The sequence below is a fragment of the Telmatherina bonti genome, assembly GCF_933228915.1.
Source record: "Telmatherina bonti genome assembly, chromosome: 11".
NCBI lineage: Eukaryota > Metazoa > Chordata > Actinopteri > Atheriniformes > Telmatherinidae > Telmatherina > Telmatherina bonti.
The window spans coordinates 21,639,281-21,666,336 of record NC_136629.1 but is presented as its reverse complement, the minus strand read 5'-3'; the positions used below and the strand labels follow the sequence as shown (position 1 = coordinate 21,666,336).

At 37.6% G+C, this 27,056-nt stretch overlaps 5 protein-coding genes across 5 annotated transcripts; 2 read left to right on the top strand and 3 right to left on the bottom strand.

Annotated features, from left to right (window-relative positions):
• Positions 1-204: 204 nt before the first annotated feature.
• Positions 205-2,464, bottom strand: LOC306762127 (glycine N-acyltransferase-like protein 3). The gene is given in 6 exon segments (XM_079248530.1): positions 205-1,187; positions 1,296-1,428; positions 1,863-1,983; positions 2,070-2,174; positions 2,274-2,276; positions 2,278-2,464. Coding segments are annotated over 6 exon segments (834 nt in total). The 5' UTR covers positions 2,350-2,464; the 3' UTR covers positions 205-787.
• Positions 2,465-3,864: 1,400 nt separating this feature from the next.
• cst3 (cystatin C (amyloid angiopathy and cerebral hemorrhage)) lies at positions 3,865-5,064 on the bottom strand. The gene is made up of 3 exons (XM_079249238.1): positions 4,783-5,064; positions 4,410-4,520; positions 3,865-4,215 (listed from the first exon to the last, which is right to left on the bottom strand). Exons 1-3 carry the CDS (start codon positions 4,981-4,983, stop codon positions 4,141-4,143), a joined length of 387 nt encoding a protein of 128 aa, XP_079105364.1. The 5' UTR covers positions 4,984-5,064; the 3' UTR covers positions 3,865-4,140.
• A 37-nt stretch (positions 5,065-5,101) lies between these two features.
• Positions 5,102-8,336, top strand: ephx5 (epoxide hydrolase 5). The gene is made up of 10 exons (XM_079249237.1): positions 5,102-5,261; positions 5,341-5,404; positions 5,499-5,712; positions 5,821-6,001; positions 6,082-6,291; positions 6,366-6,495; positions 6,719-6,930; positions 7,093-7,201; positions 7,656-7,781; positions 7,884-8,336. The coding sequence occupies exons 2-10, from the start codon at positions 5,382-5,384 to the stop codon at positions 8,083-8,085; spliced, it is 1,407 nt and encodes a 468-aa protein (XP_079105363.1). The 5' UTR covers positions 5,102-5,261; positions 5,341-5,381; the 3' UTR covers positions 8,086-8,336.
• A 320-nt stretch (positions 8,337-8,656) lies between these two features.
• On the bottom strand, positions 8,657-14,619 carry mad2l1bp (MAD2L1 binding protein; the record flags this gene model as incomplete). Its single annotated transcript, XM_079248754.1, has 3 exons — positions 8,657-9,184; positions 9,286-9,536; positions 14,229-14,619. The coding sequence occupies 3 exons, from the start codon at positions 14,617-14,619 to the stop codon at positions 8,657-8,659; spliced, it is 1,170 nt and encodes a 389-aa protein (XP_079104880.1).
• A 224-nt stretch (positions 14,620-14,843) lies between these two features.
• kif16bb (kinesin family member 16Bb) lies at positions 14,844-26,607 on the top strand (the record flags this gene model as incomplete). Its single annotated transcript, XM_079248753.1, has 10 exons — positions 14,844-14,908; positions 17,723-17,835; positions 17,946-18,088; positions 18,295-18,463; positions 18,740-18,865; positions 19,038-19,213; positions 19,323-19,388; positions 25,631-25,750; positions 26,109-26,169; positions 26,393-26,607. The coding sequence occupies 10 exons, from the start codon at positions 14,844-14,846 to the stop codon at positions 26,605-26,607; spliced, it is 1,254 nt and encodes a 417-aa protein (XP_079104879.1).
• Positions 26,608-27,056: the final 449 nt, after the last annotated feature.

Here is a 27,056-nt window from a genome sequence, read left to right as displayed (position 1 = left end):
TTTGCACAATATCCGGTCTATTCTGCTTACTGGGTGTGTGGTAAGAAAGAGAGACCAATAACAAAAATTAAACTTATTTCTATGTGTATATATTTGAGCATACAACATGACCTCATGAAGCAAGACCGCTGATAGTTGTATTTTAAATCAATTATATTGGTCTTTATTTAACATGCTGTCATAGATAAACGTGGTTTAGAACAGTGTCTTTATGTGGTGGACAGTTTTAAAAATGGAGAACAATTTTTTGAGTCATGCATTTAATTTTGCAAGAGATGTTTTGGCACCATAGTAAACAACTTTTGGATTATGTTTCAAGTTTTCAGAAACTGAGTCACAGTTTGGGGAACTTTAATATGGGAAAAGGTGTAAAATTGTCTTAACACTATAATCTTTATTTACTGTGTGGAAGCTAAGGGGATAATAAAATACACTGAAAAGTGAAGGACTTTATCCAAAGTGTTCAATGGAAAATTACCAAAGTTAGCAGATTCTGGGGAAAATATAAACATAATCCATATAAAACACAAATAAATCAACATACGCATGTAACAAGACAGAACAGAAAAACAGGACCATTTTCATGAGTGCATAGGGTACAAATATAGTCAAACTTTAGTTTTGAAGCCATGCTTTAGGGAAGAATTACATTATATATACATCAAGTGAATGAAATTAGTAAAATTATTTGTTAAATTAAATATGTAATGGGAACCTTTGGCTCACTTAGTTATTTAAAGCGCATTTTAATGTGTCTACAGTTATGACTTACCAATAAAAGGTCATTTCAAAACTTGAACTCAAACCATGCTGCCCTGTAAGAGGCATCTTCGATGAACCCCATGTTCTTAAATAGTGTGTAGGACACTGTGTTGTCCTCCTCTATGAAGCAATAAACAGGGTAGCCTTCAGCGTGGAGATTTTTTGTCATGATGCTGACCAGCACTTTGGCATAACCTTTTCCCCTGTGCTCTGGCAAAGTGTACAAAATGCCTAAAGCACAGTAATCATACATCATTATCCAGGACACTGGCTGACCCTGGTTGTCTGAGATGCAGCAGGATGGAAAGTTGCTGATCAGGTTTTTAATGTTCCTGTGACCCTGCTCGTTGCCTCCGAACTTCCAGGTTGTATTCACCAACTCAACATGGGAGAGGTTAAGAGATGAAATCCTTGACTGAAGCTCACTGGGGTGGAAAGTGAAATGAAGATCTGACTTACACCTTCTACTGTTTATATTTACAAACTATGTATTGTTTTAATATTCAGTAAAATTTAAAATAAAATGACTTTACCTATCAACCTCTGGCATGAGCAAGCAGGTGATGTCTGGCAAATACAGAAGACGGACTAAAGTGTATCCTCTGCTGTTGACATCTCTTTCAGCAGATACTTCTCTGAGCAGCGGTGCATAGGAAATGTCAAATCCTACATGACAAAACTGGGTTAAATATATTTTTCTCTAATACATCAGTTTTCAGAAAATGATTCTTAAAACAAAAACAACAATAGAAAAAAAAACATCCAGCAAAGCTACCTAAAATATTAAAGCATTCAAACATTTGTGACTATTAAACTTCCTTTTATTTTCACATAATTATAAACCCATTAAGTTAATTTGGTGTTGCTTGTAACTTTAAGATTTAATTGATGAATTTAAGAACTGGTCTTGATTAATCCATTTTAACAGCATCTCAATACAATATAAGTTACAAGTTATCATTATTATGCTATTTTTCATTAGCTGGTTAAAGTTCTGGCAAAGTGTACAAAATACCTAAAGCATAGTAATCGTACATCAGTATCCAAGTGCATTATATTTCAAATGTATAATACTAAGTTACTCCTGTAGTTAAACTGACCTCCAATGAGGAAATAAGTGCTCCAGTCAATAGCATTTTCTTCTTTCAAAACTTTCCTCAAAACTTCTTCATTTGTGCTGAAAAGTGTCACCTTTTTCATGAACTCCAGCACTCGTCTGTTCTGTAAAAGTAACAAAACCCTTGCATGTGGGCATTTCCAAATCTGAGTGTCAGCCTTTCCAATTGTGCTGTGGGACGTGAACTCACCTTGGGATCCGGTCGGCAAATAACTTTAAAATCGGGCCACTTATCAACAACCACTTCCAACGTAGTTGGTTTGTTCCTATTAATACCATATAGGAAACCGTAGACCTAAGAAGAAACATGTCTGTGTTGAATCAGAATAACAAACAACGTATAAACGCCTACTGACAGAATAGTCCGTGTGTTATAGGCTTAACAGCAGTCTACCTTGTAACTCGTTCGGTAAATATTTCAGCAGAACTTCTTCAGCAATCTGAAGCTCGTCTTTGTTTAAGACCTTCATGTTTAGCAAACTGGATTTCTGATTATAAATCAATGTATGTAAATCTATGGTTTAAAACCGTTGTTCAAGTCCAACAGGGTCAGCCTTTAGAAATTATTGACAGTCTTTCAGCTAACTTAAGGTTTCATCATTGCGGCGCTTGTCCAGCAAAATAAACTACTTCCTGTTCTAGGTTTTTTGAAGTAAAAGATCACAATGTGCTAAATTTAAACATAATTTGAAAGAAAAACTCAAATCTTTGTTTTACCAGGCAGTTCTGTTTTAATAGGAACATCTAACTTCGCACAAAAAGCAAGGAATGTTGCGTTTGTTTATTTCCCCCCTTTATAATGCCAGTTGGTATCATATTATACATTGGAAAGCATGATTAGTCATATATTTATATTTAAAATGAGGTGTAACTTGTGCATTTGTGAGTTGAGCAACCAGCTAATCATGAGGGTTATGGTCCTTGAAAAAATGTACCCAAATTTCCCTGCAATATTCTCCTGTTAGTATGTGGGACCTAACTCCATCCTACAGGGTAATAGTGCTGGTAGGATCACAACAAAATTTCAGGACCTGGTTTAGTCCAGACATCAATCCAGTTGAACATATGTGGGGTCAACACAACCATGCTGGCTGACATTCAACAATCACTGGTTGAGTAATGGGATTACTCAGCAAAATGTGACCAAGCTGGTGGCCACCATGAAGATGAGGCACCACCAGCCTTTTATAGCTTCAAATTTATCTTTCACAGCTACTGACGTCTTTAACAGGGTAAAATGAGTAGTCTAAAAAGTACCAATATGCTAACACCCAGTTAGGGATATTAAACTTTGTACTGTTCTCATGTTGACAGAAGACAAAATCTAACAAGTTAAAGTGACATTGTAATTTCATGTTGCAGTATACCCACCACTGTTAGCTCCTCTCTCTGTTTTTAAACTTGTCTTGTCCAGCATTATAGCAACCAGAATGATGGTCTGGCATTTGTGCTGTGCTGAGCAAATTTGCTTTATCAAGAAGAACTTTATAAAGGCCGCATTCATCTTATTTTGAATAAATGTTTGTTTTTTCTGAGTTTACATAGTACTGCTGGACCTGACCAGAGGTCCAGGATGATAAACGCTTTTAATAAAATGCTTCAGAATGATTACCGTTGGATCAGTCTACTGTAGTTTAGTGTCCAACATTCATAGTATATAGGTGGAGCATAAACTTGTTCCATTACCTGTAAAGTCCCTTTAAAAAGTTATAAATATCCACCTCATGTGTACATAAAATGCTACATGAAGTTTTTTTAGCTCACTTTTTGATGGTTTGATATTAAAGTTACTGAAAAGAACTTTTTAAAAAAATGCTAGTGGCCCAAAATCAAATTAAAGTCAGAGCATTGAATCCTGAGTAATCATCCATGCAAGATAATTAACAGAAATCACTTAAAGAATTGAGGTCAAAGTGAAGAAGAGCACCTGTTAAAATAAATAACAAAATTCAATGGACAAGTTAATTTAAGTTCTGAAACAAGAATAATTTCATAACTGTGCAGGTTTTATTCAAATAATCAACAATCAGATATGCATAAATTTTATTTCCTTAATTGAATGATGACCATTACAGGATTTCTTCTCTGATGAATCTCTGCATTGCATAGTTTGAAGTTTGTAATAAGCTTACAGTTAAGTAACAGATAAGAAAAAATGTGCTAAAAGATCTGCAATTTTTCTACAGGAGATTGTATTTAAGGAAATAAAAGTCAATCTGAAAACAATCCCAGTATGGGTGATTTTCCATGTAGTTCTCCATTTAGCATTTCTCTTCAAGCAGCCTGATGTCATTCATCCATGGACGGCTCCACACAGTGAATACGCACTGGTAAGGCTGAAAAAGTGAAGTTCAAGATGATTAGAACAGGGATTTTTTTTTTTTCCCACAGGTAAACAAAGCATGTTTGTAGTTCTTAATAGCACAAGAGAATTACAGCAATGTAATGTTTCAGCACTGGGTCAGCTAATTGGAGATTGTCTCAAAAGTTGATTTTTAAAAAAAAAAAAAAAAAAAAAAAAAGTTATTACCGGAGTCTTAATTGCACCACTTGCAAGTTCACATTCTTCATCACCTCGCTGCTTTCTGCAGCCGGTTTTTTCCATTTTCACAGTTATGATGTACTTCATACCAGCAACAACCTGGAAAAAGTAGTAACACGTAGAAAATACACATATTCAAATCAAGCAGGTTAAAAAAAAAAAAAAAAAAAAAAAAAAAAAATACAGTAATGTAGCAGCTTTCAAAACAAAACACAAGCAGTGAAGGCGTCGTGAGGCCTAGCGGCTCGGTCTGTTACCAACAGGACAGTGCGCGTTTTTATAAACTATTCTTTGATTTCAGCACAAAATTTACTGTTATACCTAAAACTGAAAGAAAATCCCCAGTCCAAACGTTACCAACCTGAGTCTGAGCCCTGACGACCTCGGTCACCCGGCGGAGGTACATGTCGTTACTGCGTCTGTTGTGCTGCGCAACGGCGAAATTCAGAGCATTCTGGACACCCTCGTCGCCGATGTTAGCATCTTGTGGCCCCCCTGGCATGCCACTGAACCCAACGGTGAAAACAGCCGCCAGGAAGAGGAAAACAATCTTCCACTGCATTGTTCTGAAATCAGGCGTACGATCACAAACAAGAATGAGGAATACACCCTGGACGCCGACTTTTATATAAGAGGCAACGTCACGTGGCTCGGACAAGGAGAGGCGTATCACGTAACCAATCAACAATCACTTCAACGCAGACGTCCGTCTGACTTTTTCCCGTCCACAGCTTATCGCAGTTGGATTTCGTTTAAACTCCCGTTTTTGACTACTTGACTTTGGAAGATTAAAACAGCATCAAAAAACCAAAAGACACTTCAAACGTGACACTAAACAAGGTACGTTTAAACGCTCTGCAGCCACAACTTTCGAAGCAGTTTTAAGGAAATTAAACATTTTTGACCTGTGTCCGTGCAGGTCCAAAGTTACCTGTGAACGCCCACGTCTGGAACTACACAATGCAGAGACTACAACTTTTGAAGTAAGAAATATTTTCCAGCCATTCGACATTAAAAGTGAAGTTACTATCAGAGATGAGATTCTTAATGTTTTCTTTCTCCCCTTGGTGTTTGCAGGGACACTTTCTTTGGCCTGGAGGTTTTCCAGCAGCAGGTCCTCATCGGGACCGCTGTAGTAGTTGGCGGAGTCCTGGCATATGTAATGCTCAGAAGAAAACAAGTGAAAACTATCCCTTTTGGTAATGGGTGGTGGGGTGCAGGAGAGAAGCCACTGTCGGAGGATGGTAAAATCTATCCCTTTACAGTGCAAACCTCGGACAAAGAGATTGAGGTAGTTTTGAGCAGCTAAACTAACTTTTATTGACATTAAAGATGTAACTGCCATGTAAAGATGTACAAGCCACTATTACAGTTATACCAAGCAGGTTTTATTAAACAGGATCTCCATGAGCGCATTGAAAAAACCCGCTACAGCGACCCATTAGAAGATAGCAACTTCCAGTATGGCTTCAACTCCACTTATCTAAAGAAAGTGGTTTCCTATTGGAGGAACGAGTTTGACTGGAAAAAGCAGGTGGCAGAGATTAACAAGTATCCACACTTCAAAACCAAAATTGAAGGTACCCAAAACTCCACAAATAAACAGGCTGTTTTAATGTGAGGTGTGCCAAGAATCTGCATACATTTTATTCTTTTGCAGGGCTGGATGTGCACTTCATCCACGTGCGCCCACCTCAAAGTGGGAGACAGAAGGTTCTGCCTCTTATGCTGGTTCATGGCTGGCCTGGTTCCTTCTATGAATTTTACAGGATAGTCCCGCTTCTGACACAGAACCATGATGGTTTTGTTTTTGAGATCATAATCCCATCCATTCCTGGCTATGGCTTCTCAGAAGCCCCTCATAAAAAAGGTAAATCATTCTAAATGAATGTTTCTTAGCTTGAACTGCACGTATTTATAAATGTGCCATTGGCATTTCTTTAGGATTTGATAGCCTGGCTGCTGCACGAGTTTTCCTGAAACTGATGGATCGCTTGGGCTTCTCCCAGTTCTATCTGCAAGGAGGAGACTGGGGCTCACTTATCACCACTAACATGTCACAGATGAAGCCAGAGTACGTGCAAAACTATCCCTGAGAAAATAAGGCACAAGTCATCACATTTGTTGAATTTCTAACTCGTTTGTTAAAGGAGACACTGTTGTATTAATCTGCAGTGAGACTGTGTGCACTCAAAAGCGATGACAAAACAAATTCCTTAAGAATGACACTGATAAAAATGGTCCAATCTTGATACACAATCATTGTTGATAACTATTTCTCAACTTTTCCTTCCCAGCTGTGTGCGAGGTCTTCACCTAAACATGCCTTTGTCACCAAGGAGTTTCAAAGTGTTGTTGTCTCTGATCATTGGTCCTTATCTGCCCTTCCTGGTGGGCTTCAGTCGTGAAGACGTTCGCCTGTTGTTCCCTTTTTTTGAGAAGAATGTCTATGAAATCCTGACGGAAACTGGCTACATGCACATTCAGGCCACTAAGCCAGACTCCGTAGGTGAGAACATTCAAATTTGCTAAAGCAATCTGGCCGATGATGATCAAGTAAACAACGTTGAAATGTCAAAAATAAGCTGAATGATTTATAACCCATAAAACAAAGTAGCTGTTCCAGTTTTTATTTTATTTATTTTTTATTACCACACTTCTTTGTTTGCAGGCTGTGGAGTGAATGACTCTCCTGTCGGCTTGGCAGCTTACATTCTGGAAAAGTTCTCCACCTGGACAGACAAGAAATACAAAGATCTGCCAGATGGTGGGCTGGAGAGGTACACGAGGAATATGCATGTAGATGCATCCTACTTATCATACTAGCTTAATCCAAAGTCTTATGGACTTATTACCTACACAAAGGAGGTTTTATTAATCAGTATTTTTGTCTGTTTGCAAGATTACAAAAAAATTACAGGGTGGATTTTGTGAGTCTTAGTCTAAATTAGATTTTATTAAATTTAGGGAGTGATCTGAAATTAATTGTGGAATGAAATGAAAAATACTTTAACAGCAAACAGCAGTATTAAAGATTCTTCCCAGTATGGGTGAAAATGAGCTGCTTGTCAGAGGTCTGTGCTCAGAGTGCTTCTAATCCTCTGTACATCTTTTGCCTCTCATCCGAGCGCCATCACCCCTACAAGAAACCCTAAATAGAAAGTAGTCTTGATTTAGTTTTAGAGATTTAGCAATATATTTTTAATTATTTAAAAATACTTTTTTTTTGTACAGAAAATACAGCCTGGATGACCTGCTGACAAATATTATGATCTACTGGACCACAGGCTCGATCACATCCTCCATGCGTTTCTACAAGGAGAACTTCAAGAATAACCCTGACAAAAGAATTGATGCAAAGTATGGAGCAAAACGCTCACAATTGAGTTTTATTTAGCAAATATGACATGGCTCTTTAGTGTTTTATGCAATGGCATTAATAGAATTTCTTTCTTCTTCTAGGACGGGGGTATTTGTCCCCACCGGATTGGCAGCTTTCCCACATGAGTTTGTGCATTGCCCAAAGTCATGGGCGCAGATTAAGTATCGGAACATCTACTCCTACACCTTAATGCCTCGGGGGGGCCACTTCGCTGCCTTTGAGGAGCCCCAGCTGCTTGCCAGTGACATTATCCAGTTTGTTAAAAAAGTGGAGAAGCTCTAAGGACTCAAATGTTCTCAGTGCGGCCGGTTTCTTTCCTCTTTTTTTTCTTTTTTATTGATAACTGATTTTCCACACTGTTAACATACAAATCATTGTTATTTAGAGCCTTTGTAAACCACAATGCATCTTACTGCTTGATTTGCTACACTGCTTAGTAAATGTAAACATGTTCATGCTGATTATACTGGCACACTGGTATGTCCTTAGATTGGATTAACAAAAGCTTTGTAATTCACGAAACCTTTCAAGTTATGCTCAATAAAAAAAATATATATTGCACTGATATTCCATGTTGCTGTTCTTGATGTAAATGGAAACTAGTGAAAATTCATTAATAAATAAAACAACGCTGTCATCAGCTGCCAGCTACAGCTTGAGAAAACATTCATTCTGTATTTTAGAAGACTTTAAAAAAGACAACATACTGTTCATGCCTCAAAACTTACTATTGTTTGTAAGAAAAAAAAATTAGATGTACATTTTGTTCCAAATTTAAGTCCAATATTCACTGGAACTTCCGTTAAAACAAATTTCATTACCTAGGTAGCAGAGAGAAGATTACATAACTGGGTCAGTTACTGAAGCCCTTCACTGCCATGGGTGCCTGAAACCACACATAATCTTCCCAGTCTGACCGCTCTAATTTTGGTTCTGTACAGATGCTGGGGTCAGTGGACAGAGCAATGACCTGCTTTTTTACTCGAGTTGGGACTTTAAATTGTAGTTTAGGGTGGAACCAGCCCACACCGCAATCCCTGTGAGCCAGCACTAAGACTGTGGTGGGCATTAAGCGAACAGGTTTGGTGTCAGACAAGAGATCGGCAACAAAAAGAGTGCGGAAGAGTTGCCTTAAGCATGATGAAACTCGAAGACACTGATCTCCTCCAGCCAGTACCAGATCCTCCATGTTGATCTCATATAGCTCTTTGGGGAGAACCAGGGAGCCCCCCATTAACAGTAACACACGGGGAACTCTGGTTAGAGAAAAAAGCCCCTCCAAGTGATGCAGCAGCTCCTCCAGCTCCTGAAGGGTCTGTTGACATTTACGCCAGTCCATATCTGCAGACTGCACTGGCTTCCTACTCACTGCATCTTTATCCTGAAAAGCATAAAATCCCCCAAACACTGTTAGTTCATCCCAAATTTTCAATGTTTCATTATATGACAACAACTAGAAGCTCTACAACATTAGCTTTTCACCTGCACTGAAGCTTGCTGCTTCGTTTGAGAGTAAACAAGCTGGTCATACGTCATGGGCAGCTGCTGCCTCTGATAGAGAATACATTTGAAGATCTCACTGACAAAACGGTAGCAGGCATCTTGAGTTACTTTGCCAGGTAGGACCACATTCACACAGCCTTCCTCCTGTGCTCTTCTCAACACCTCAGCATCCCTTTCCTGTGTGTTGGTGTGTTGTTTACAGGTGTTCACGGGGGAATCCTGTGTGCCATCTGTACAGAATCAAAACAACATCATTAGGTGAAAGGAATGGACCAGTACTGCTCAATTTGAGTCATGTTGATTAAACTTAAGGACTAGTACTCTGATAAAGTCAAGGAGCTAATTATCCTGTAAACTAGACCATATAGATCTGGCGATGGAGAAGATTCTTTTCCAATCCAAACAACCCATCAAAGTAGCCTACAGTATGATTTGGAAGTCCATTTTTCATCAAATTTATCAGGCTCTGCATCAGATAGTGAAAAAAAATGTCCCACCTTTGATGCTTTTTGTCTATTTTAACCTACATAACACTGAACATTACACCACCTTTTTTGAATCACCCTGTTGTTGAACTGTGCTATCCAAATAAACTTGCCTTGCCTTTAACCCTTCTGTGTGTTTTAATGTCAAATTTTAAATTTTAGCTAAAAATAAAAATTGGGACTCGCCTTGACTTATTTCATTGAACATGTTAGATAATTCTTTTATCACAAGTAAAAAATAACTGCATTTGTGGTGTGTTAGGTAAGGGTAATATGTGGGAACTTTACATTTATAAAAGAAAAACGGACTTTACGCTTTCAATTAATCTTAATACGGGTCTGCCACTGATGATTGCGTTTGCTCACATTAAAAGACTTTCTTCACAGAAAGCCCAATTCTCTCCATTATTTTCATGACAAAAACCATAAGCCCTTAGCTTGGTCAATAAAAATAATTTCCTTAAGGAATATATAGATCCTAAATGGCATTGCACCCTTCAGTCATGATTCTACACTGTCCTATTGAATAGTCAGTAGTTTCAGTTTATGTGGCAACACCAGCTAGAAGTCTTGAAGCAACTATCTGGTGTATTAAAGGAAATCTAAATGCTGCAAAATCTCCTAAAACGTATTAGCTGACATTCCGAGGTAGCAAAATAATCTAAGATGAATGTTGTATTGTTCTTTTAATTACGTTCTTGTCGCGTTGTGAGCTCATTTATGTTGAAGCTCCCAAAAGCTTGCAAACAACAACAATTTCTTATAGGAAAACCAAAAAAGTTAATAGATTATGTGAGCTATTGCAGTGTATTAAATCTGATATGACAGAGAAAATAATACTGTCGGTATTCAACTGAATATGAAATGTTCAGCACTGCAAGCTCAAGTTATTTAATTAATTAAGAACATTTTTTGTGGAATTCTGTTTAGGTCCTTGCTATTAGGGTAAAAACAGAGGGATCTGAGCAAAAGACTCCATCCATCAATTCTCTTTAACACAGTCTAATTAAGCAGTTAAGAGGGTTAGGAAGTAAGAAGGAACAGAATAATTAGCCACTGGCCTGGTTCATTTTTATGGTTTTCATGTGCTGTTCATTAGGAAGCAGTAATACTTGTAATGATTGGTTTTTTTCTGGACTCTTTTAGCTCATCTATGAATATTTTAGGATTTATGTTTCTTGTAAACCTTATCTCACTTATATGTCACTGTTGCCTTCACCTAAGAACCCTCCCAGTACATAGAATGTCATATAAGCAAAAATCTTCAAGTGAGAGTCATGTAAGCAAATACCTCCATCATTAGTTAGGTACTTGTCAGGTCTGTTGCAATAGGTACACACCTTAATTCAACATTCACACACACATGGTCCGTGCCTCATGCTGGCAGAAAAAAATGGGCATAAACTCTAAGAGAATGAGAATGCCATGGCAACAAGAGTTTGAATGACCTTTGTTCTGGGGTGTTCAACGTGTGCAAACATGTTGCCCTACGTCAAATTAGATTTTCAAAACCCAATTCATTGTGGATTTTTTTTGTGTTTAGGGGGCGCTGTAGAGCCATATTTGCATTGGAGTGTATGTGGACCATAGATTATCAACATTTTTGCTGGGCTTGTGGTGTGTGCCAAATTTTACAACTTTTCATGGGGGTTTAGGGATTCAAATTTAAATGAGAATCTGTTGATTTTTTTCTTTTTTTTTCTTTTTTTTTTAATGTCTTCAGGCCTAACTTTTTACTTTAGCTGTAACTGAATATATGTTGTAGGTATTTGTATGTCTAAGTATTTGTGCTTTATTCATTTCTTAATTTTTTATGGAATTATTTTTCCAATTTATTTGTTTGTTTAATTTATTCCTATTTTACAACATTATTATTAATAATTTTTTTTTTTTTTTTTTTTTTTTTTACATATGTTTACACCCCAACTTTTAAGTTTTTTATTTTTTTTTTAAAATTTTTTTATTTTTAACTTTTTAATACCCCAACTACAGGAACCACCCTGGTCAGGGTGAGGGTGGTTCCTGTGGTGGCATCTGTATGGTCAGGTGTGGACTAGTTCCCAGTGTTGGTCAATCCCCAAATATTGTTTCCTCACAGCAGTCAAGCCAGATAATTTTTATTCTCATTATGTTTAATTTTATTAGTATTATTTCATTGCCACATTGAGTTAAAAAAACAGCAAATAGCAGTTGGAGTTATTGTTGGACTATAATAGGGATTGAGGGAGAAATTGGTGGGGAGGACTTGCTTTCTGTTTGTGTGTGTGCATGAATTAGTGTGTGTAAGGGAATCTAGAATATATATTTAAGTTACTTGTTTTATTTAAATGTGCAGAAACAAAAATGCCATTTTATTTTTATAATGTCACATATCTAAAGTAGGCTACTCAACCCTTTAACTTTAATAGTTTAAAAAAACGTTTGTGTCCTCCTGACCTTCAAACACTGGCTGAGTAGAATGTTACATATTAGACTAATGATCATGATTATCATAAAAGCATACTTTTTTTAAATACATAAGAAGGTCTTCTCACTTTCAAGCAGTTTTTAACCCTTTTGACAAAAGTTGAGCTAAAAAAAATTCTTGCAACTGTGGTTAAAATTTTGAAAACTTATCTCCTTAACATTTGATTACATAAATGTCTCATCATAAAACGCAGTGGGGACACACGTTGTAAACCAAAGGAAAGCTTATTTGAAGGCTACAGCACATTTCATGCACAGGACCAAGTGCTTTGTAGGGGAAAAAAATCTATTAAATGAAAAAGGAAAAAGAAAATTTATATGTATATGTATATATATATATATATATATATATATATAATGGTCCAGCAGAAGAAAGGGTCTGGGTCAGCCCAGCAGTTATATATATATATGTATGTATATGTATGTATATGTATGTATATATATATATATATATATATATATATATATATATATATATATATATATATATATATAGTGGGCCGGAGCCCATCTCCACCTCAGGGCTGAGCTGCGTCCCCCAAGTCAAATAAATAATTTATTCAATTCAAACTAGCAGTAGCGCCGTGGACCACAAATCATAATCCCTCTGCTTGGCCCTGCCTTCATTAATATGCATTCACTTCAGTCACACCGCAGTGTTAACAGATAAAAAAAAAAAAAAAAAAAAAAGTTAAAGGGAAAAAAAACAAGTCATTGCGGAACATTTGTCGGTACAGTTTTCTTCAACACCGATTATACTGATGCACACAGTCTTCCGCTAATAACTTAGTAGCTTTTCCGTTATATTTAGTGATTATTTAGACCCATATCGTGGCTCTAAAAGAAAGGGGACTGTCAACACATGTACCGGCTTTTTCTGGTGATATTAGAGACTTCTGATGCTAACGTGAAAGTATGTAAAGTTAACTCCACTCCGTGAACAGCTACAGCTGCATAAGCCCCTCCCCCGTCCTAAGCTGCAGGAGGTGATCACATCTCATATAGGACCAGATTGTCACATATTAATTTTTATAAATGAACTGTGTGATTAAAATATTAAAAAGTTAAGTGTCCTGCAACATGTTGTGAACTCTGTGTCAATTTAAATAATTAGATTATTTCTTTTAATTTAGTCCCACCCCTAGTCAAAATATTTAAATGTGTTAATAGTATTTGATTAAAATGTCACAAATTTATTTGGACAGAATGTTTTCATGTTCTAATCCATCATTGGCTCCTGTGAATTTAAATGTATCAATTTAGCAAATTTACTACACTATTACCTGATTAATACCATATTTTTTGCTATGGTTAGGGAATTGAAGAAAGCCAAAGTTGTGGCCCGTCGTGGCACTTCAGTCCTTTGACAGCAATGGTCCAGCAGAAGAAAGGGTCTGGGTCAGCCCAGCAGTTCAGCACAGCCCAGTTTGTGCTGTTTTCTTTTTGTCACATCCCGCCTAGTTTGTCCTAATTTAAAATATATTTTCTCCTTGTCTAGCCTATGTAGTCAGTTTTATTTCTTGTGTTTACCCTCCCCTTAGTTGATCTCACATGTTTTACCTGTCTTTTATCACAGACCTGCGTGTCTATACAAGTTTGGTTTTCACTGTAGTCTTTGTGGAGAAACTGTCTCTGTTTTAGGTTTTTAGTTTGCTGTGTTTCTCTATGTTGGCTATGTTAGATTGCTAAAACTACTTTCCTGTTAATCCAACCTGTATTTTCTGTTAAGAATATAGCACATATACTATATGTATAACTCATATATATCTTAGTTAAATATATATTCGTTTAAAGAAACTAGATACTATATAAAACAACCCCACAAAAAATAAAAATGAATATTTAATTGAATCAAGGTGATCACCAACACGATAACAGTAAGTTTCGTTTAACCCGATGGATGACTGAACCAGTTAAATTGACGGCCATCAGATGTAAAACTTAGAAATCTGCATTGGTTTGATCACCTACCTTGAATGATGCTATGGTTGTCCTTGGCTGTGGTGTTTGCTTCATTGTGTTTAGGAAGCAAATCTTCGTCTTTAACAGCATTTTTCTCGTTTAAAAATGTGTCGAAGGCCACTGGTGAAAGTTGTTCGGTGATCTCCAGAGCAGAAAGTGGCCATGAATTTGAGTCATCGAGAAAGCTCTGTACACTGAAGTCTGAATTAGCAATATTTGATACTTCTAGCGCGCTAAGATCTTTTGTAGATAAAAACGAGAGGCGCCTCTTAGCCCCAACATCACCAGCTTTAACAGTGGACGCATTTTCGGTGTCCTCTGAACTCAACGCTGGCTTTAATGCAGTAGAATGCGCTGCCATATTTTTGAATGTCCGCGCTTGGGCTTTACCGCACTGCATCATGGGAATTAAAAACAAACAAACAAAAAAAATGCTGCGTTTGACCTTGCCAATGCTTTGACTTGCAAACGCAGCACATATTAAAAGTTCATGTCATGCCATGTCACGTATTTTATGTCAATTTATAGCTTGACTTAAAAAAAACCCAAACCAAAAACTCAAGCTACAGTCTGACGAATGTAAATATATGCTTTCTTTTTTTCGGGAACCTGAAAAAGACGTGCATGAGGCGCACCCTAGCGGCTCGTTTGTACATTGCACCCAGAACTGAGGACAGGTCAAGCCTCAGGTGCGATAATTAAGAGATTAGCAAGGAAGGCAGAAAATTATTCAGAAGATGTGAGAAGAAGGGTGGGAGAATTGAAAGCTTTAATCTTCTGTCTGCTTGAGTAAGTAATGTCTTCGGTTAAGGTAGCGGTCCGAGTCCGTCCTTTGAACAAAAGGTAGGTACAAGAATTGCGGCACTTATTGACGCAAACTTTTAAAATAGAAGTCTTGCCACCTTAACGATCTTTTCACAGAGAAAAGCAATTGTCTTCTAAGAAGATAATTCACATGGATGGGAACAGAACATCTATTTATAAGGTAAATTTGCACTGCTTGAAACGCATGTTAGAAGTCATTATTAAATATGAACGTACTTTAAATCGTAGCCATTAGCTTTTGACGGAGACAAGCTGGAAGATGAAGGGAAAACCTTTTCATTTGACTACTCCTATGATTCATCTGACAAAAATAGCCCAACATTTTCATCTCAAGAGAGAGTAAGTATTTTCTTCCTATTGTTAAATTATTTTGCAGGACTTTGGCCGATCTTGCAAAGTAAACTATTATGTACACGTGCAAATTGTTCCCTTTTATCCTGATAATTTACACTTTTCTATATTTCAGATATTCCAAGATCTAGGCTCAGATGTCTTAAAAGCTGCATTTAAAGGTTTCAACGCCTGCATGTTTGCCTATGGTCAAACAGGCTCAGGAAAGTCTTACACTATGATGGGTGATAAAGTAAGATTCTCTTAGCATTTTTATTAATCTTACCATACTGCAATATTGGTATTATCATGGAAATCCAAGTTTTATAATAATGAATATTTTTCTGTGAAATACTTAATTAACTGTCAATGATTAACATGGACACCTTTTCTTTTATTTTTCTCTTAAAGAAAACAAAAAAGTGACACCAAGTTACGTGTTGGACCAGGTTTACAACACTAGTTGTGTTCAATAATCATTAGAGATCAGAAGATTTACAGATTTCAACACTATGGATTGCAGACCATTCTAGCTTTAATAGACTGAGCCCTTATCAGTTTAAAATAACTGAATGCTACCTCATTAGACTGATTTCTCTCCCTAATCAGAAAAGTTTTAGTGCAGCGACCGATTAAACTGCCTCACCTTGAACTGCAATCAAAATTTTACATTGTGTTGGGTTTCTGCTTGTCTGCTAAGGCACATGTGCAAGGTCATCAGCAGAGCTGATGTCAACGCTGCAGATAATTACATATGGCTCTTAATGCTTACTATCTTTTATTTTGTAATTAAAAACAAGAGGGCATGCAGCTCAGACTGGAATTGCTTTTATGCTTCAATGACTCCATATTAGATGAGCTGATGTTTATGTTGTTCAGCAGTCTTCACAAATGCTGAGTTGTGGTTACAGCATAGCGTGGACAGACATATTAAGAAAGGAAATAAAAATAGGATCAAAATGTAATCATCATTTTTGATTTTGTGTGTGTGTGTGTGTGTGTGTGTGTGTGTGTGTGTGTGTGTGTGTGTGTGTGTGTGTGTGTGTGTGTGTGTGTTTTTTTCTAAGATTTTATGTGGGTTATGACAAATGTATTTTTTAATTTTTTTTAATTTTTTTTTATTAGGAGGACCAAGGTTTAATTCCAAGGATTTGTGAGGGTTTGTTCCTAGAAATATCTCAAAGAAACAGTGAGGAAGTGTCATTCCATACTGAGGCCAGGTGAGCCCCCATGACAGCTAATGTCCAACTAAACCTTTGAAATATTTCAATATTTCAGAAATTATTTCATTAGGAAGGTGTTGCGCTGTGCCCCAAATTGTCTGAGAAATATTTCAATAGCATTTCAATAAATCAGTTTTCAGGAAAAAGATATTTTATTTATTGTCTTTATTAGATATGCCATATCAATCTTAAATATGGCTTTGTGTGTTAATCAAGAAAAAAAAACAACCTTCAGTTTAATATTTTCTAGGAGCCACTTCTCATTTACAGTATAGGCTGAAGGGATAAAGACAGAAAGAAAAGCTCAGAATAAGGCTGACTTTCAGCAAGAGGTGCAAAATCAATATTTTGTAAAACCTGAAGATCATTGAGCAATGAAAAGATCTGAATGATTCAAAACCCAGTGAGCAACATGTGATACTGATTTTATATCAATTTGTCAGAGAAGCAAATTGAATTTAAAAAAAAAAAAAAAAAAAAAAAAAAGCTGGATCTAAAAGAAAAATACAAAAGTTTTATTTTTCATTTATTTTTTTAAAAACTGTTCTTGTCCAAATAGTCTTTGGCAGTAAATCTTTGAGCTAGACTATTCAGTAGGAAACCCCATTTTGACCAAAACCATCAAAGTAAAAATAAGACTGCTGTGTATGCTGTTACTGCTAAACAATCACTGTGAACCCTCCAACTGGAATTACAGGTTATGTTTAAGTATATCGTCATTAGACTTAGATACAATTTAAACCAGTCTACACTAATAGATTCCAGTTTATGTCCATGTTATGTAATCTAAACAAATCGGTGTTTTTATACTGTGCCTCAGGGTTCTGGTCTTGGTCCAGTTCTTTGGGAAACATGACATGTTTTCAATATGAATCTCAGCTGAATTTGTCTGTGAAGCCCTAGAAAACCAATAAGCAACGGAAACTTCAGTCTTGTGTAGAAGACATTAAAGCAACAACACAATGCAACATCTGTCCATATTATTTCTGTAATCTTGCTGTTCTCAATCACTCTCCTATGTAGCTGAGCTGTGTTTAAATAACTGGTTTGCATTTGCCAATAGGCTATTGATAAATTTCCAGTATAATCAATTAGTGTTTTGTTGGTTATTCTTCTGTGCAAAAGCTATCTGGAGATCTACAATGAACGTGTGCAGGATCTTCTCAAAAGATCACCATCCGCAGATGGTGCAGGCTTGAAAGTGAGGGAGCACCCAAAGGATGGACCTTATGTAGAAAGTAATACGCTATGTTGTTTTTAATCCCATGACCATTTTGTCTGATTTTAAAGAAAAAAAAAATTTTTTTTTTGTTTAGTCTCATACAGAAACATACAATTTGTTTTGTAGATCTTTCAACGTATGTGGTTCACAACCACAGCGACATGGAGGACCTGATTGTTCTTGGTGATGCCAACCGTACCAAAGCCAGCACAGGCATGAATGACTTCAGCAGCCGCTCTCATGCCATTTTCACCATCAGGTTTACCCAGGTGCACTACAGTGCTTAAATATGCTTTTTATCCAATTTGCATGTTTTACAACTGCAAACTGCTCATGAGAGCTTAAAGGAAGCTCTCATGAGCTCTTTAATACATTTGGAGTCGGTATAACCACGTTGACAATTCCCATAATGCTTTTTTTCAACTGAACATGAGTTGGCCCTGTGGATCTTTTTCTTTTTTACTTTGTACCGCAGAAGTGTTTTAATGTGGAGCTTCCACATGAAACAGTCAGTAAGATCCACCTGGTAGATTTGGCAGGCAGCGAAAGAGCCAATGCTACACAAACCACAGGCACCAGACTGAAGGAAGGTGCCAATATCAACAAGTCCCTGGTCACCTTGGGGAGTGTGATCTCGGCTCTCGGTAAAAGAAGTTACAATGGCAGTATAACTGATTCACTTCTGGAAATTTCTTTTTTATTTGATGTTTTTTTTTTTTTTTTAGTATCTTGCTGTATCAAAATGATTACTGGATTGAAACTTTGGGTATTAAACTTAAGGGCTTTTTTTTAATGATTAAAGTTGGTCAAGGCCTTTTTTCCTTCCAAAATGAATCTGCAGAACTGTTGAATGAAACTTGTCATGTATTGGCAGCATTCTCCAGAGTCTTTTCTTTTTCTTCTTCTGTGCATCCCTTTAGCTGACCCAGGCGTGGGTGGGCAATCTGCAAAAAAGAAGCAGATCTTCATTCCTTACAGAGACTCTGTGCTGACCTGGCTACTAAAGGACAGCCTCGGTGGAAACTCTTTAACTACCATGATAGCAAGTATGTAATATGAACTCATTTTGATATGTTTTTGAAGGTGTTCACTGTCCTTAACCTGTTTTTTTTTTTGTTTTTTTTTTAAAAATGGAAGTAGGTTATTTCATAAGATTTTCTTAATCTTTTACCTTGTCCTGAATTTGTGTACTCTCATATGGTAACCCCCTCATGGCAGCCATTTCCCCTGCTGATGTAAACTACGGCGAGACCCTGAGCACTTTACGATATGCCAGCCGAGCTAAAAACATAATGAACTCTCCCACGGTGAACGAAGATGGCAGTGTGAAGGTGATCAGAGAGCTGCAGGCAGAGGTCAACAGGCTCCGAACACTTCTTGCAGAAGCCTCTCAGGTCCTTAATTTTGACAAGCACACAAAAATGGCATGTAGGACACTCCTGTGCGCTTGTTAGGACTTTTATTCCAAGGTTCAATTATAGGTTGTTTTCATCACTGATGCAGGTTTTCCATGGAGAGTTGTCCACTTCTGTGAAGGATGAGGCAAAGCTGTGTCAGAATGAGGCAGAGGTGAGTGAAATGGAGAGAAGTTTAGAAATTGGCATGTTTTAAATGCCTCACCCATTATTTGTGCTAATCTCCTCCAGGTTGTAGCACAGACCAGGCAGCAGACCAGTAGATGTGGGGAAATGGAGAATCTTTTACAGGTGCAGTGATTCATTTATGCATTTTAAATTTGAGCTCCTGCTTACAGCCAATATAAGGTATGCTTTTTGCAATTAGGTGTGTGATTCACAAAGCTAATTTGGTTTTTGATTCTTGGACATGACCTTGAGAAGAACTGAATTTATACTTTTTTTTTTAAATTTTTTATCGAGATGTGAATCACTTCTCTTATTTCAGTGAACATTTCCCTGCCTTGAGGTATTTACTAATATGTCACAGCAAGTTATGTGCAGGATAATGTATATATTGTGCCCTTTTTATACAATGGATTCAGTTAAGACGCTTTGTGTGTGCATTTGAAAGTTTATTTTTAATTTTTAACGCAATAAGCTGTGCATGGCAGCTTTGGGTGACATGCTGCTTGCAGTAAAGTAATCCTGCCAGCTGGTGTCACTGCAAGCCTTGTAAACAACCATATCATGGATGGGTATACCTGGCAACTGAATTGGATTTTTCCATTTCTTTTTATTTAAATGGATTTTAAAAGTATAACACAGTAAGAATGGTATTTAAATAGTGTTTGAAGAGTCTGAAAAACAAAAACTGAGACCATATGGCTTCGGGGCAGGTATAGGGTAGCGTCCACTGATGCCAAATGTGAATTTGCACTCAGCACTTTGCTTCTGTTGAATTTGTGCCCAACTTCCAAAATGACACCAAATGTCAGTTTGTGGAACTTGCTGCATTCAGCCAAGTAGCCTGTTGCATTATGCATTGAACTGTCAAGTGTGCCAGTCATGGGAAGTGTCAGATTTTTTTCCATCGTCATACATGCTAGTTGTGTAGATTTTAAATCTGTTAAACTCTGCACAGTTTCATGTTTGTAATGAATTCTACTGGCTTTTGTGAGGATAAATTTTAGTTTAAAGTTTGGTAAGATTCTGAATAACACACTGCATGAATGTAAAGCCATGCATTTGTGTATTGGCCAATTAGCAGGTGACTCTTACTGACAGCCCTTTATTCATGGACACGTACTGAACCTCATTAGTTGCTGCCACTGCTCCTAATTAATACATCTTGATTATTGACACATGGTCCTTTCGTCTCTGACTGTCCAGCCTATCAATTAAATTTATAGTGTTGTAAATGTGCTGTTGTATTACAGCACTGGTGGCTTGATGCTCAGAGGCAACATTGTCCATCTCTACTCACAAAGCTGAAAAAATATGCCTTGTTTGTGACCATCTAAGTGGATTCATCTATTATGCATGATGCAATTTGACACCGGGGCAAAAAGGCCACTGTGCTGCTGACTGGTTGGCCCACTGGTGTTACTGAAACTCAAATTATTTTATGGATTTGACATTTGTCTTTCTATGCATTGGCGTTCTGCCAGTGTGAAAAATAAAGTGAAATTCCTGCATGGGATTCTGCACAGACATTACACTTGGAATCTTCATTCAGCACCATACAGAGAAGCAAATTCAGGGGGAATTTATGACTCATTACACAGAAAGCTTTCAAAATGTGTTTACTGGTCTTCAAATCAAGCTTCCCTGTTTGACTGTAGGGTGTTGGACATGGTTTGTGTCCTCACATGCAGAAAATGATTTTCAAGGTAAACATTATCCTGCTGTCCAACACTTGATCTTATATTCTGTGTTTACTTTAGGAGTCACTGTTGGCAAAAGCAAATGAAAACATCTGCATCTGTCTGAAAGAAACAAGTTGACCAAGAGCAGTAAGAACTGAATTTTGGATTTTGCATTCAGAGCAGATGTAGAATGCAAAGTTATTCATCATCAGCTTCCTAGATTGGTTGCAGGGCATGTGGCAAAGAGAAAGTAATTAATGAGATGGATTCCAGGGCAGCCTCTTACCAGTCAGAGGTGGTAACAGATTGAGAGAACAAAAAAAGGCAGGAAGAGAGAAAAGTTAAATGATGATCTTCTGCAGGGGTATACATTTATATAATTAGAATATACGCATGCACATAGATCTAAGTGTTTCTGTTCCATAAGTAGTATTGCATACTGCTCTCCAGGCACACTATTAACTCTTCCTCTTCAACACTGTGGTGAAAGGAATCTCCATTTATGTAACATAAATGAACCTCAACCTGTCTTTGATCTTAGCTTTCTTTGCGTTTTCCCAAACATGCACCAATCAGCATAACTCAACTCTAAATACTTTCAGCCTTGTTCTGGTTTGTGTCAGACTCAGTGTCATCAGTTATACATCATAATCTTTGTAGAATTTCATGAACTCTGTAATCTTATTGGACAAATTCACTTTTCACCAAATTCCCTATTTCAGTTGTGCTCAGAAATGGACTGACTTAAAACATTCCTTATTTTACACCTACAGGGCATCTTGAATTAATCAAAATTTACATTGTGCTATGGTGATGGTGCAGTTTTACAGTTCTTTAAATCAATTAGTAACCCAAAGTATTAAAATTCACACTTAAAATTTCATCTAGTACTTCCCATTATGTTAAATAAGAACACGAGTCACCATTGGACTTTGGGGTGAATAATTTTGTTGGTTGATCAAAATCACGGAATTGTCTTTATCAGGTGAAATCCCTCCAGTTTTTCAGGAAACATAACAGGACAATGACTGGAATGGATTTTAATCTAATTATAGAACAGTGTAATATAAAACAAAAGCCTCAGTTTCTTATGACAAACAAAGGGAATCACTGTTACCCAGGTGAATGTTCTTAAGGAATAAAGCCCATTTGACACTGAAAATGGAAACATAGGACGTACACTTTCGTCCACTTACTCTGAACTCAGCACTGCCCACTGGTGAATGAAGTGACTCCATCATGGTGATGTTTTAGACTCATGGAAACATAAGGGTGGCAGCATATGATGGTGTTTTAAAATGGAGATATATATATATATATATATATATATATATATAGATATATAGATATAGATATATAGATAGAGATATATAGATAGAGATATAGATAGATAGATAGAGATATCTATAAAAAATTATGCACGCACGAGACTGTGCTACACAACTCCCTGGTGCAAGATGGTGCACGCCACCTAAAGGACCCAAGCACCAACACTGTCTGCTGAACAGGGAAAAAAAAAAAGGAAAACCAATACTATAAAAGCTCCATATAACTGTACACCACACACTGTGATCAGCAACCATGATTTAAAAAAAAAAAAAAAAAAAAAAAAAGTCCACCTTCAGTGGTGAACTACAATGGAAATCATGAACAAGTTTAGAAAGAGGCTAAACCGTAAAAACAAAACAAAATGTATAATAAAACTGGTTAGCTTCCAGTAAAACATTGGCAATGCAGCAGAGCTAAGGAGCCTGCATTGCTAACAAAATTGTCTTTCCAGCCGGACAAGATGGCAGCGCAGGTGGTATGAAAAATACTTTCTCCAAGCAGGAAGTACACCTGCGGATGCATTTTCCCAAAAAGAAACTGGGCAAAGCAGCAGCAGCTTTACAATGGCCCACCTCATATTAGCTGCAGCATGGTTATTAGTTCGTCTATGAATGAATATGCATAAAACAGCATGTCAGCAACGCAAGATGATTACATAACTAAATGAGGAATCTAGTGATCTACAATCAGGCATTTCTTTGTTATCCACGCCAAGAAGGAACCTTGATTATTTTCTGATGATGGCGTTTGACCTACTGACACACCCACTTATCATTCTGATATGACCGACAATCAATGGGAAATTCAGACCTACTTGCAGTAATCTGATCAGACGTGCCGAAGGAGAGACACATGGGATCTATCTACAACATAACACTTCCTAATAGGCATGTGTTGAAGGCAATAGTAATATAAGTTGACAAGAATCATACTTGCAAGGGCACTGGAAGTGAGGTATAGGGTGTGTGTACTGGGGAGAGTTCAGTGCAACACTGTGTGTAGCCACTGCCTTTATACCAAATGCATTAACATATGTTTTGTCAGGAGAACAGCACTTATTACTGATGCCTGGGGAGGACTAGACTGGAGAGGACTAGACTCATCACAATAGTGTTTCCCAGTCTAAAAAACTTGCACTATAGCAGAGGAATTAATACTTCTCTCCTTTACTGATATGGTTACAATTATAATTACAACTTACTTGCTCTGCTGAACGATACTACTTAGATACTACTTGGATACTACTTGGATACTTTGTCGATCATTCTACGTATTGGGGGTTGTGGTCTTGACACTGAAATGAAAATTCATTCATTAAAATTCTACCCAACTGCAAAATGATAGCTTTTAATGGAAGCCTAAATGCTGCCCAAGCCTATCTACTGGTCTGGGTCACAGATAATTACAGTATGTTCACCAGCTGCCTCGATCTGAAAGCAGATTTTTCCTCTTTTTTTTTTTTTTTTTTTTTTTTTCTTCTCTTTTTCTTGGTTATACCACACAGCCTGAGGGACTGGGTGTGGTGAAGAGCAACTTTCTGTGCATGTGAGGAGAAAGTAAGAGGATCTCATCTGTTCCTGGTGTCTGAGGAAAGTGACACAGTGCATTAATCTGCTAGGCGGCTCCTCACCTCTAATGAAGTCTGTGAAAAATCCCTTTTAATTAAGTGCAGGGGCTGTGGTCGATGCCTCTCCCTCTTCATTAGAAAAAAAGGATTTCTCCCATCTCACAACTGCCAATGAGTGAGGTGGTGCTGGCAGTGGGCACGTCTCTCACTTCACGGTCCAATCTATACTATAGAGCGAGAGGGGGTTGAAAGCGAGGGCAACTAAGTTATGCAAAGTGTTTCCTCTGAATTCACCGTGAGAGATTATCTGTTATGCCTCATGGGGGAGGTACTTTTATAATCCGTGGCAATATGAGGCATTAGTCCATCAGCTTAGCACAAGAATACCTCTGATAGCACGACTCATACATAGCTAGACTTTGGGTTCATACATAGCTAGACTTTGGGTTATTACACACCAACAGCCTCTGCTCTTGGAGGAAAAGGTTGCCAACCCTTAAACGCTTGCTGGGAAAGTTGTTTCTCTTTTGTTTGGACCTACAGTTGACCCAGCGGTAAATGTATTATTTTTTGGAATTAAACAAGCAATATCTGATCATTCTGTCTGAAGCTTGTTGGGTCTTTTTAGTCAAGTTCAGAATGGAATTATACAAAATTTGGAGATGAATACAGCCTCTTGACAGACATGATTCATAAATGTGACTTATGCTGTCACATTTCCGCTCCAACAATTGCTGGAGGCAGTGAAGCGGTCTAAGACGCAGATCAGACATTTTGAATATGGCTTTCCTGCACTTTATAAAAAGCTTTTAAGGATTAAATCAATTTCTTAACTTATGTTTCTTGAGAGAGACTGGCACCTAAATACAAATGAATAAAGGATTTGAAGGCAAACATGGATTTTTTTTTTTTTTCTTCCCCCCCCCCCCCCCCCCCCCCCCAAACCCAGATATAGTCTGTGTTGCGTTAGTTGGAATCCATATGTAATGTGCTGTCATACTTGGTATTTGCAATTTATTTGAGTCATTGGCATATACTGCATGTTTTTTATTTGGTTTGAAATGTGGCATTCACACAAACATGATTTAAGAAAAAATTGATAGAAAATGGGTTTTATAGTTTTTTTTGTTTGTTTTTTTTTCTCACCACTGAGCACATTAATTTAGTAAAAAAAAAAAATTTTCATGAAGTGCTTCTTTGACACATTTTTTAATTATGACTGGCTTAAGTTTCCTGTTAACTCTTCAAGCTCTTTGGTATTTTAATAGTAATATGCAGGGATGATAGAGCATGGTATAAACCTTTGTGCGTGTGTGTGTGGTGGGGGGGGGCAGGCGGACAGACAGTGGAACTGTGACTATTGAACCATTGAACACAATATACAGTTTGACTCTCACCATGATAATCTGAATGATTTATAGTGTCTCTCTTGCCGTTAGCCACTCTGCTGCCTCATGGTGACACATGGTTGGCATGCTGCTATTCTCTGTGGCCTTCGGGCAATGAAGAGCAGTCATAAAGAATTCAGTTTTCTGCTGGTTGCCATTAAATGTCTGTCAGCATTTCTATTTTATATTGTGTACTATCCCAGCCACAGGCTATTAAGTCGGTCTTTTTCTTTTTTTTTTGTTTTATATTTTTGGTACCCCGTAGGACGAGACTGTGGCTCTCAGAAAGGAGGGAAGTGGAGTCGTCTTGGACTGCCAGTTACCTCATCTGATAGGCATCGATGAAAACCTGCTGAGCACTGGGATCATCCTCTATTATTTGAAAGTGATTAGATTAAACTTTTACAATTGAACATGAATTTTAGTAGTTCTTTAAAAAAATTACACAGCCTGTGTGATGAAATTTTTTAAAATTGTGCTGCTTGTCAGACAGCAGTTGTTGAATCATGATCCTTTAATTTTTGCTGTAGGAGGGCAGAACATTGATTGGGAGTGATGAAGCATCATGTAGTCAGGATATTGGTAAGTTAAAATTGCATCTGTAAGCTGCAGTATCGATACATACTCATCAGCAGAATTATCCTCACTTTTATGATTATATTGTAGTGCTTCATGGACCTGGACTCCTCTGTGAACATTGTGTGCTTGAAAACCGTGCTGGGACGGTAATTCTGTTCCCTCAGGAAGGTGCACTGTGTTCAGTCAATGGATCTGTGGTCAAAGATCCCCAGCAGCTCACACAAGGTAAGCATTTCTATAAAAATCTAATTTGTTACAGATATTCTTTTAATGAACATAAAGAGCAGGGAGTAAGGCATGTCTGTTATGAAGATCTCTCTCTGATTCACAATTATTTGACTTGTGGGAGTCAAAAACACTTTCATCCATTTTGAATGCAGTCATATGAGATCACGGCACCACCTTTGCAAATGAAATCCACTTTCTGTCCCTGGCTCTCCCACGGCAGTGCACTTAGGGCATGAGTGGATTGTGAACACAGCTCTCCACAGGGCAGATGCCATTTCTCTTACTAAACATTTTGAAGGGCGAGAGGCCCTGGACAAAGCTCTAGACAAAGCCCCAGGCCCTCCATTTAATTGGCAGATGGAGTTGATAGGGCCGACAGGTTTTGAAGTGGGCCAGAGCATTAACCTTTCAAAGGACAGAGGCAAGTCGAGCTGAAACTCTGGCCCCCTGAGCAGGCCCTGCTTGTTGAGGCTGGGAGCTTAAACTGCTTCCTGCCTCCTCATCCATACTGCTTTGCTTTCATGAGATAAAAACTACACACAGGACCAGGCAGCGGAGAGCCTGGCTATGCTAGTCACTTTTATAACCTTTTCAATTTATCCACTATTCACGTCAGAAATGGCTGCATCTGAAGCCATTTTCTTGAACAAATGATAGTAATTTTCAGTCCAACAGCGGCTGGGATCTATCACATGCTGTTCTCAGGTGCTTTGTCAGTCGTCAGAAGTCATTAGGAGTAGCAGGATTAGTATTTGCTGTGCTGAGAGAAGAGACCTCGAGAAAATCTGTGGCTGCAGCCATATGAGTGCGAGTCTGATATATAAACCTAATATCACTCCAATTCTGTAGCTTTACAAGACTTGTCAGGTTTCCTTGGACCATTT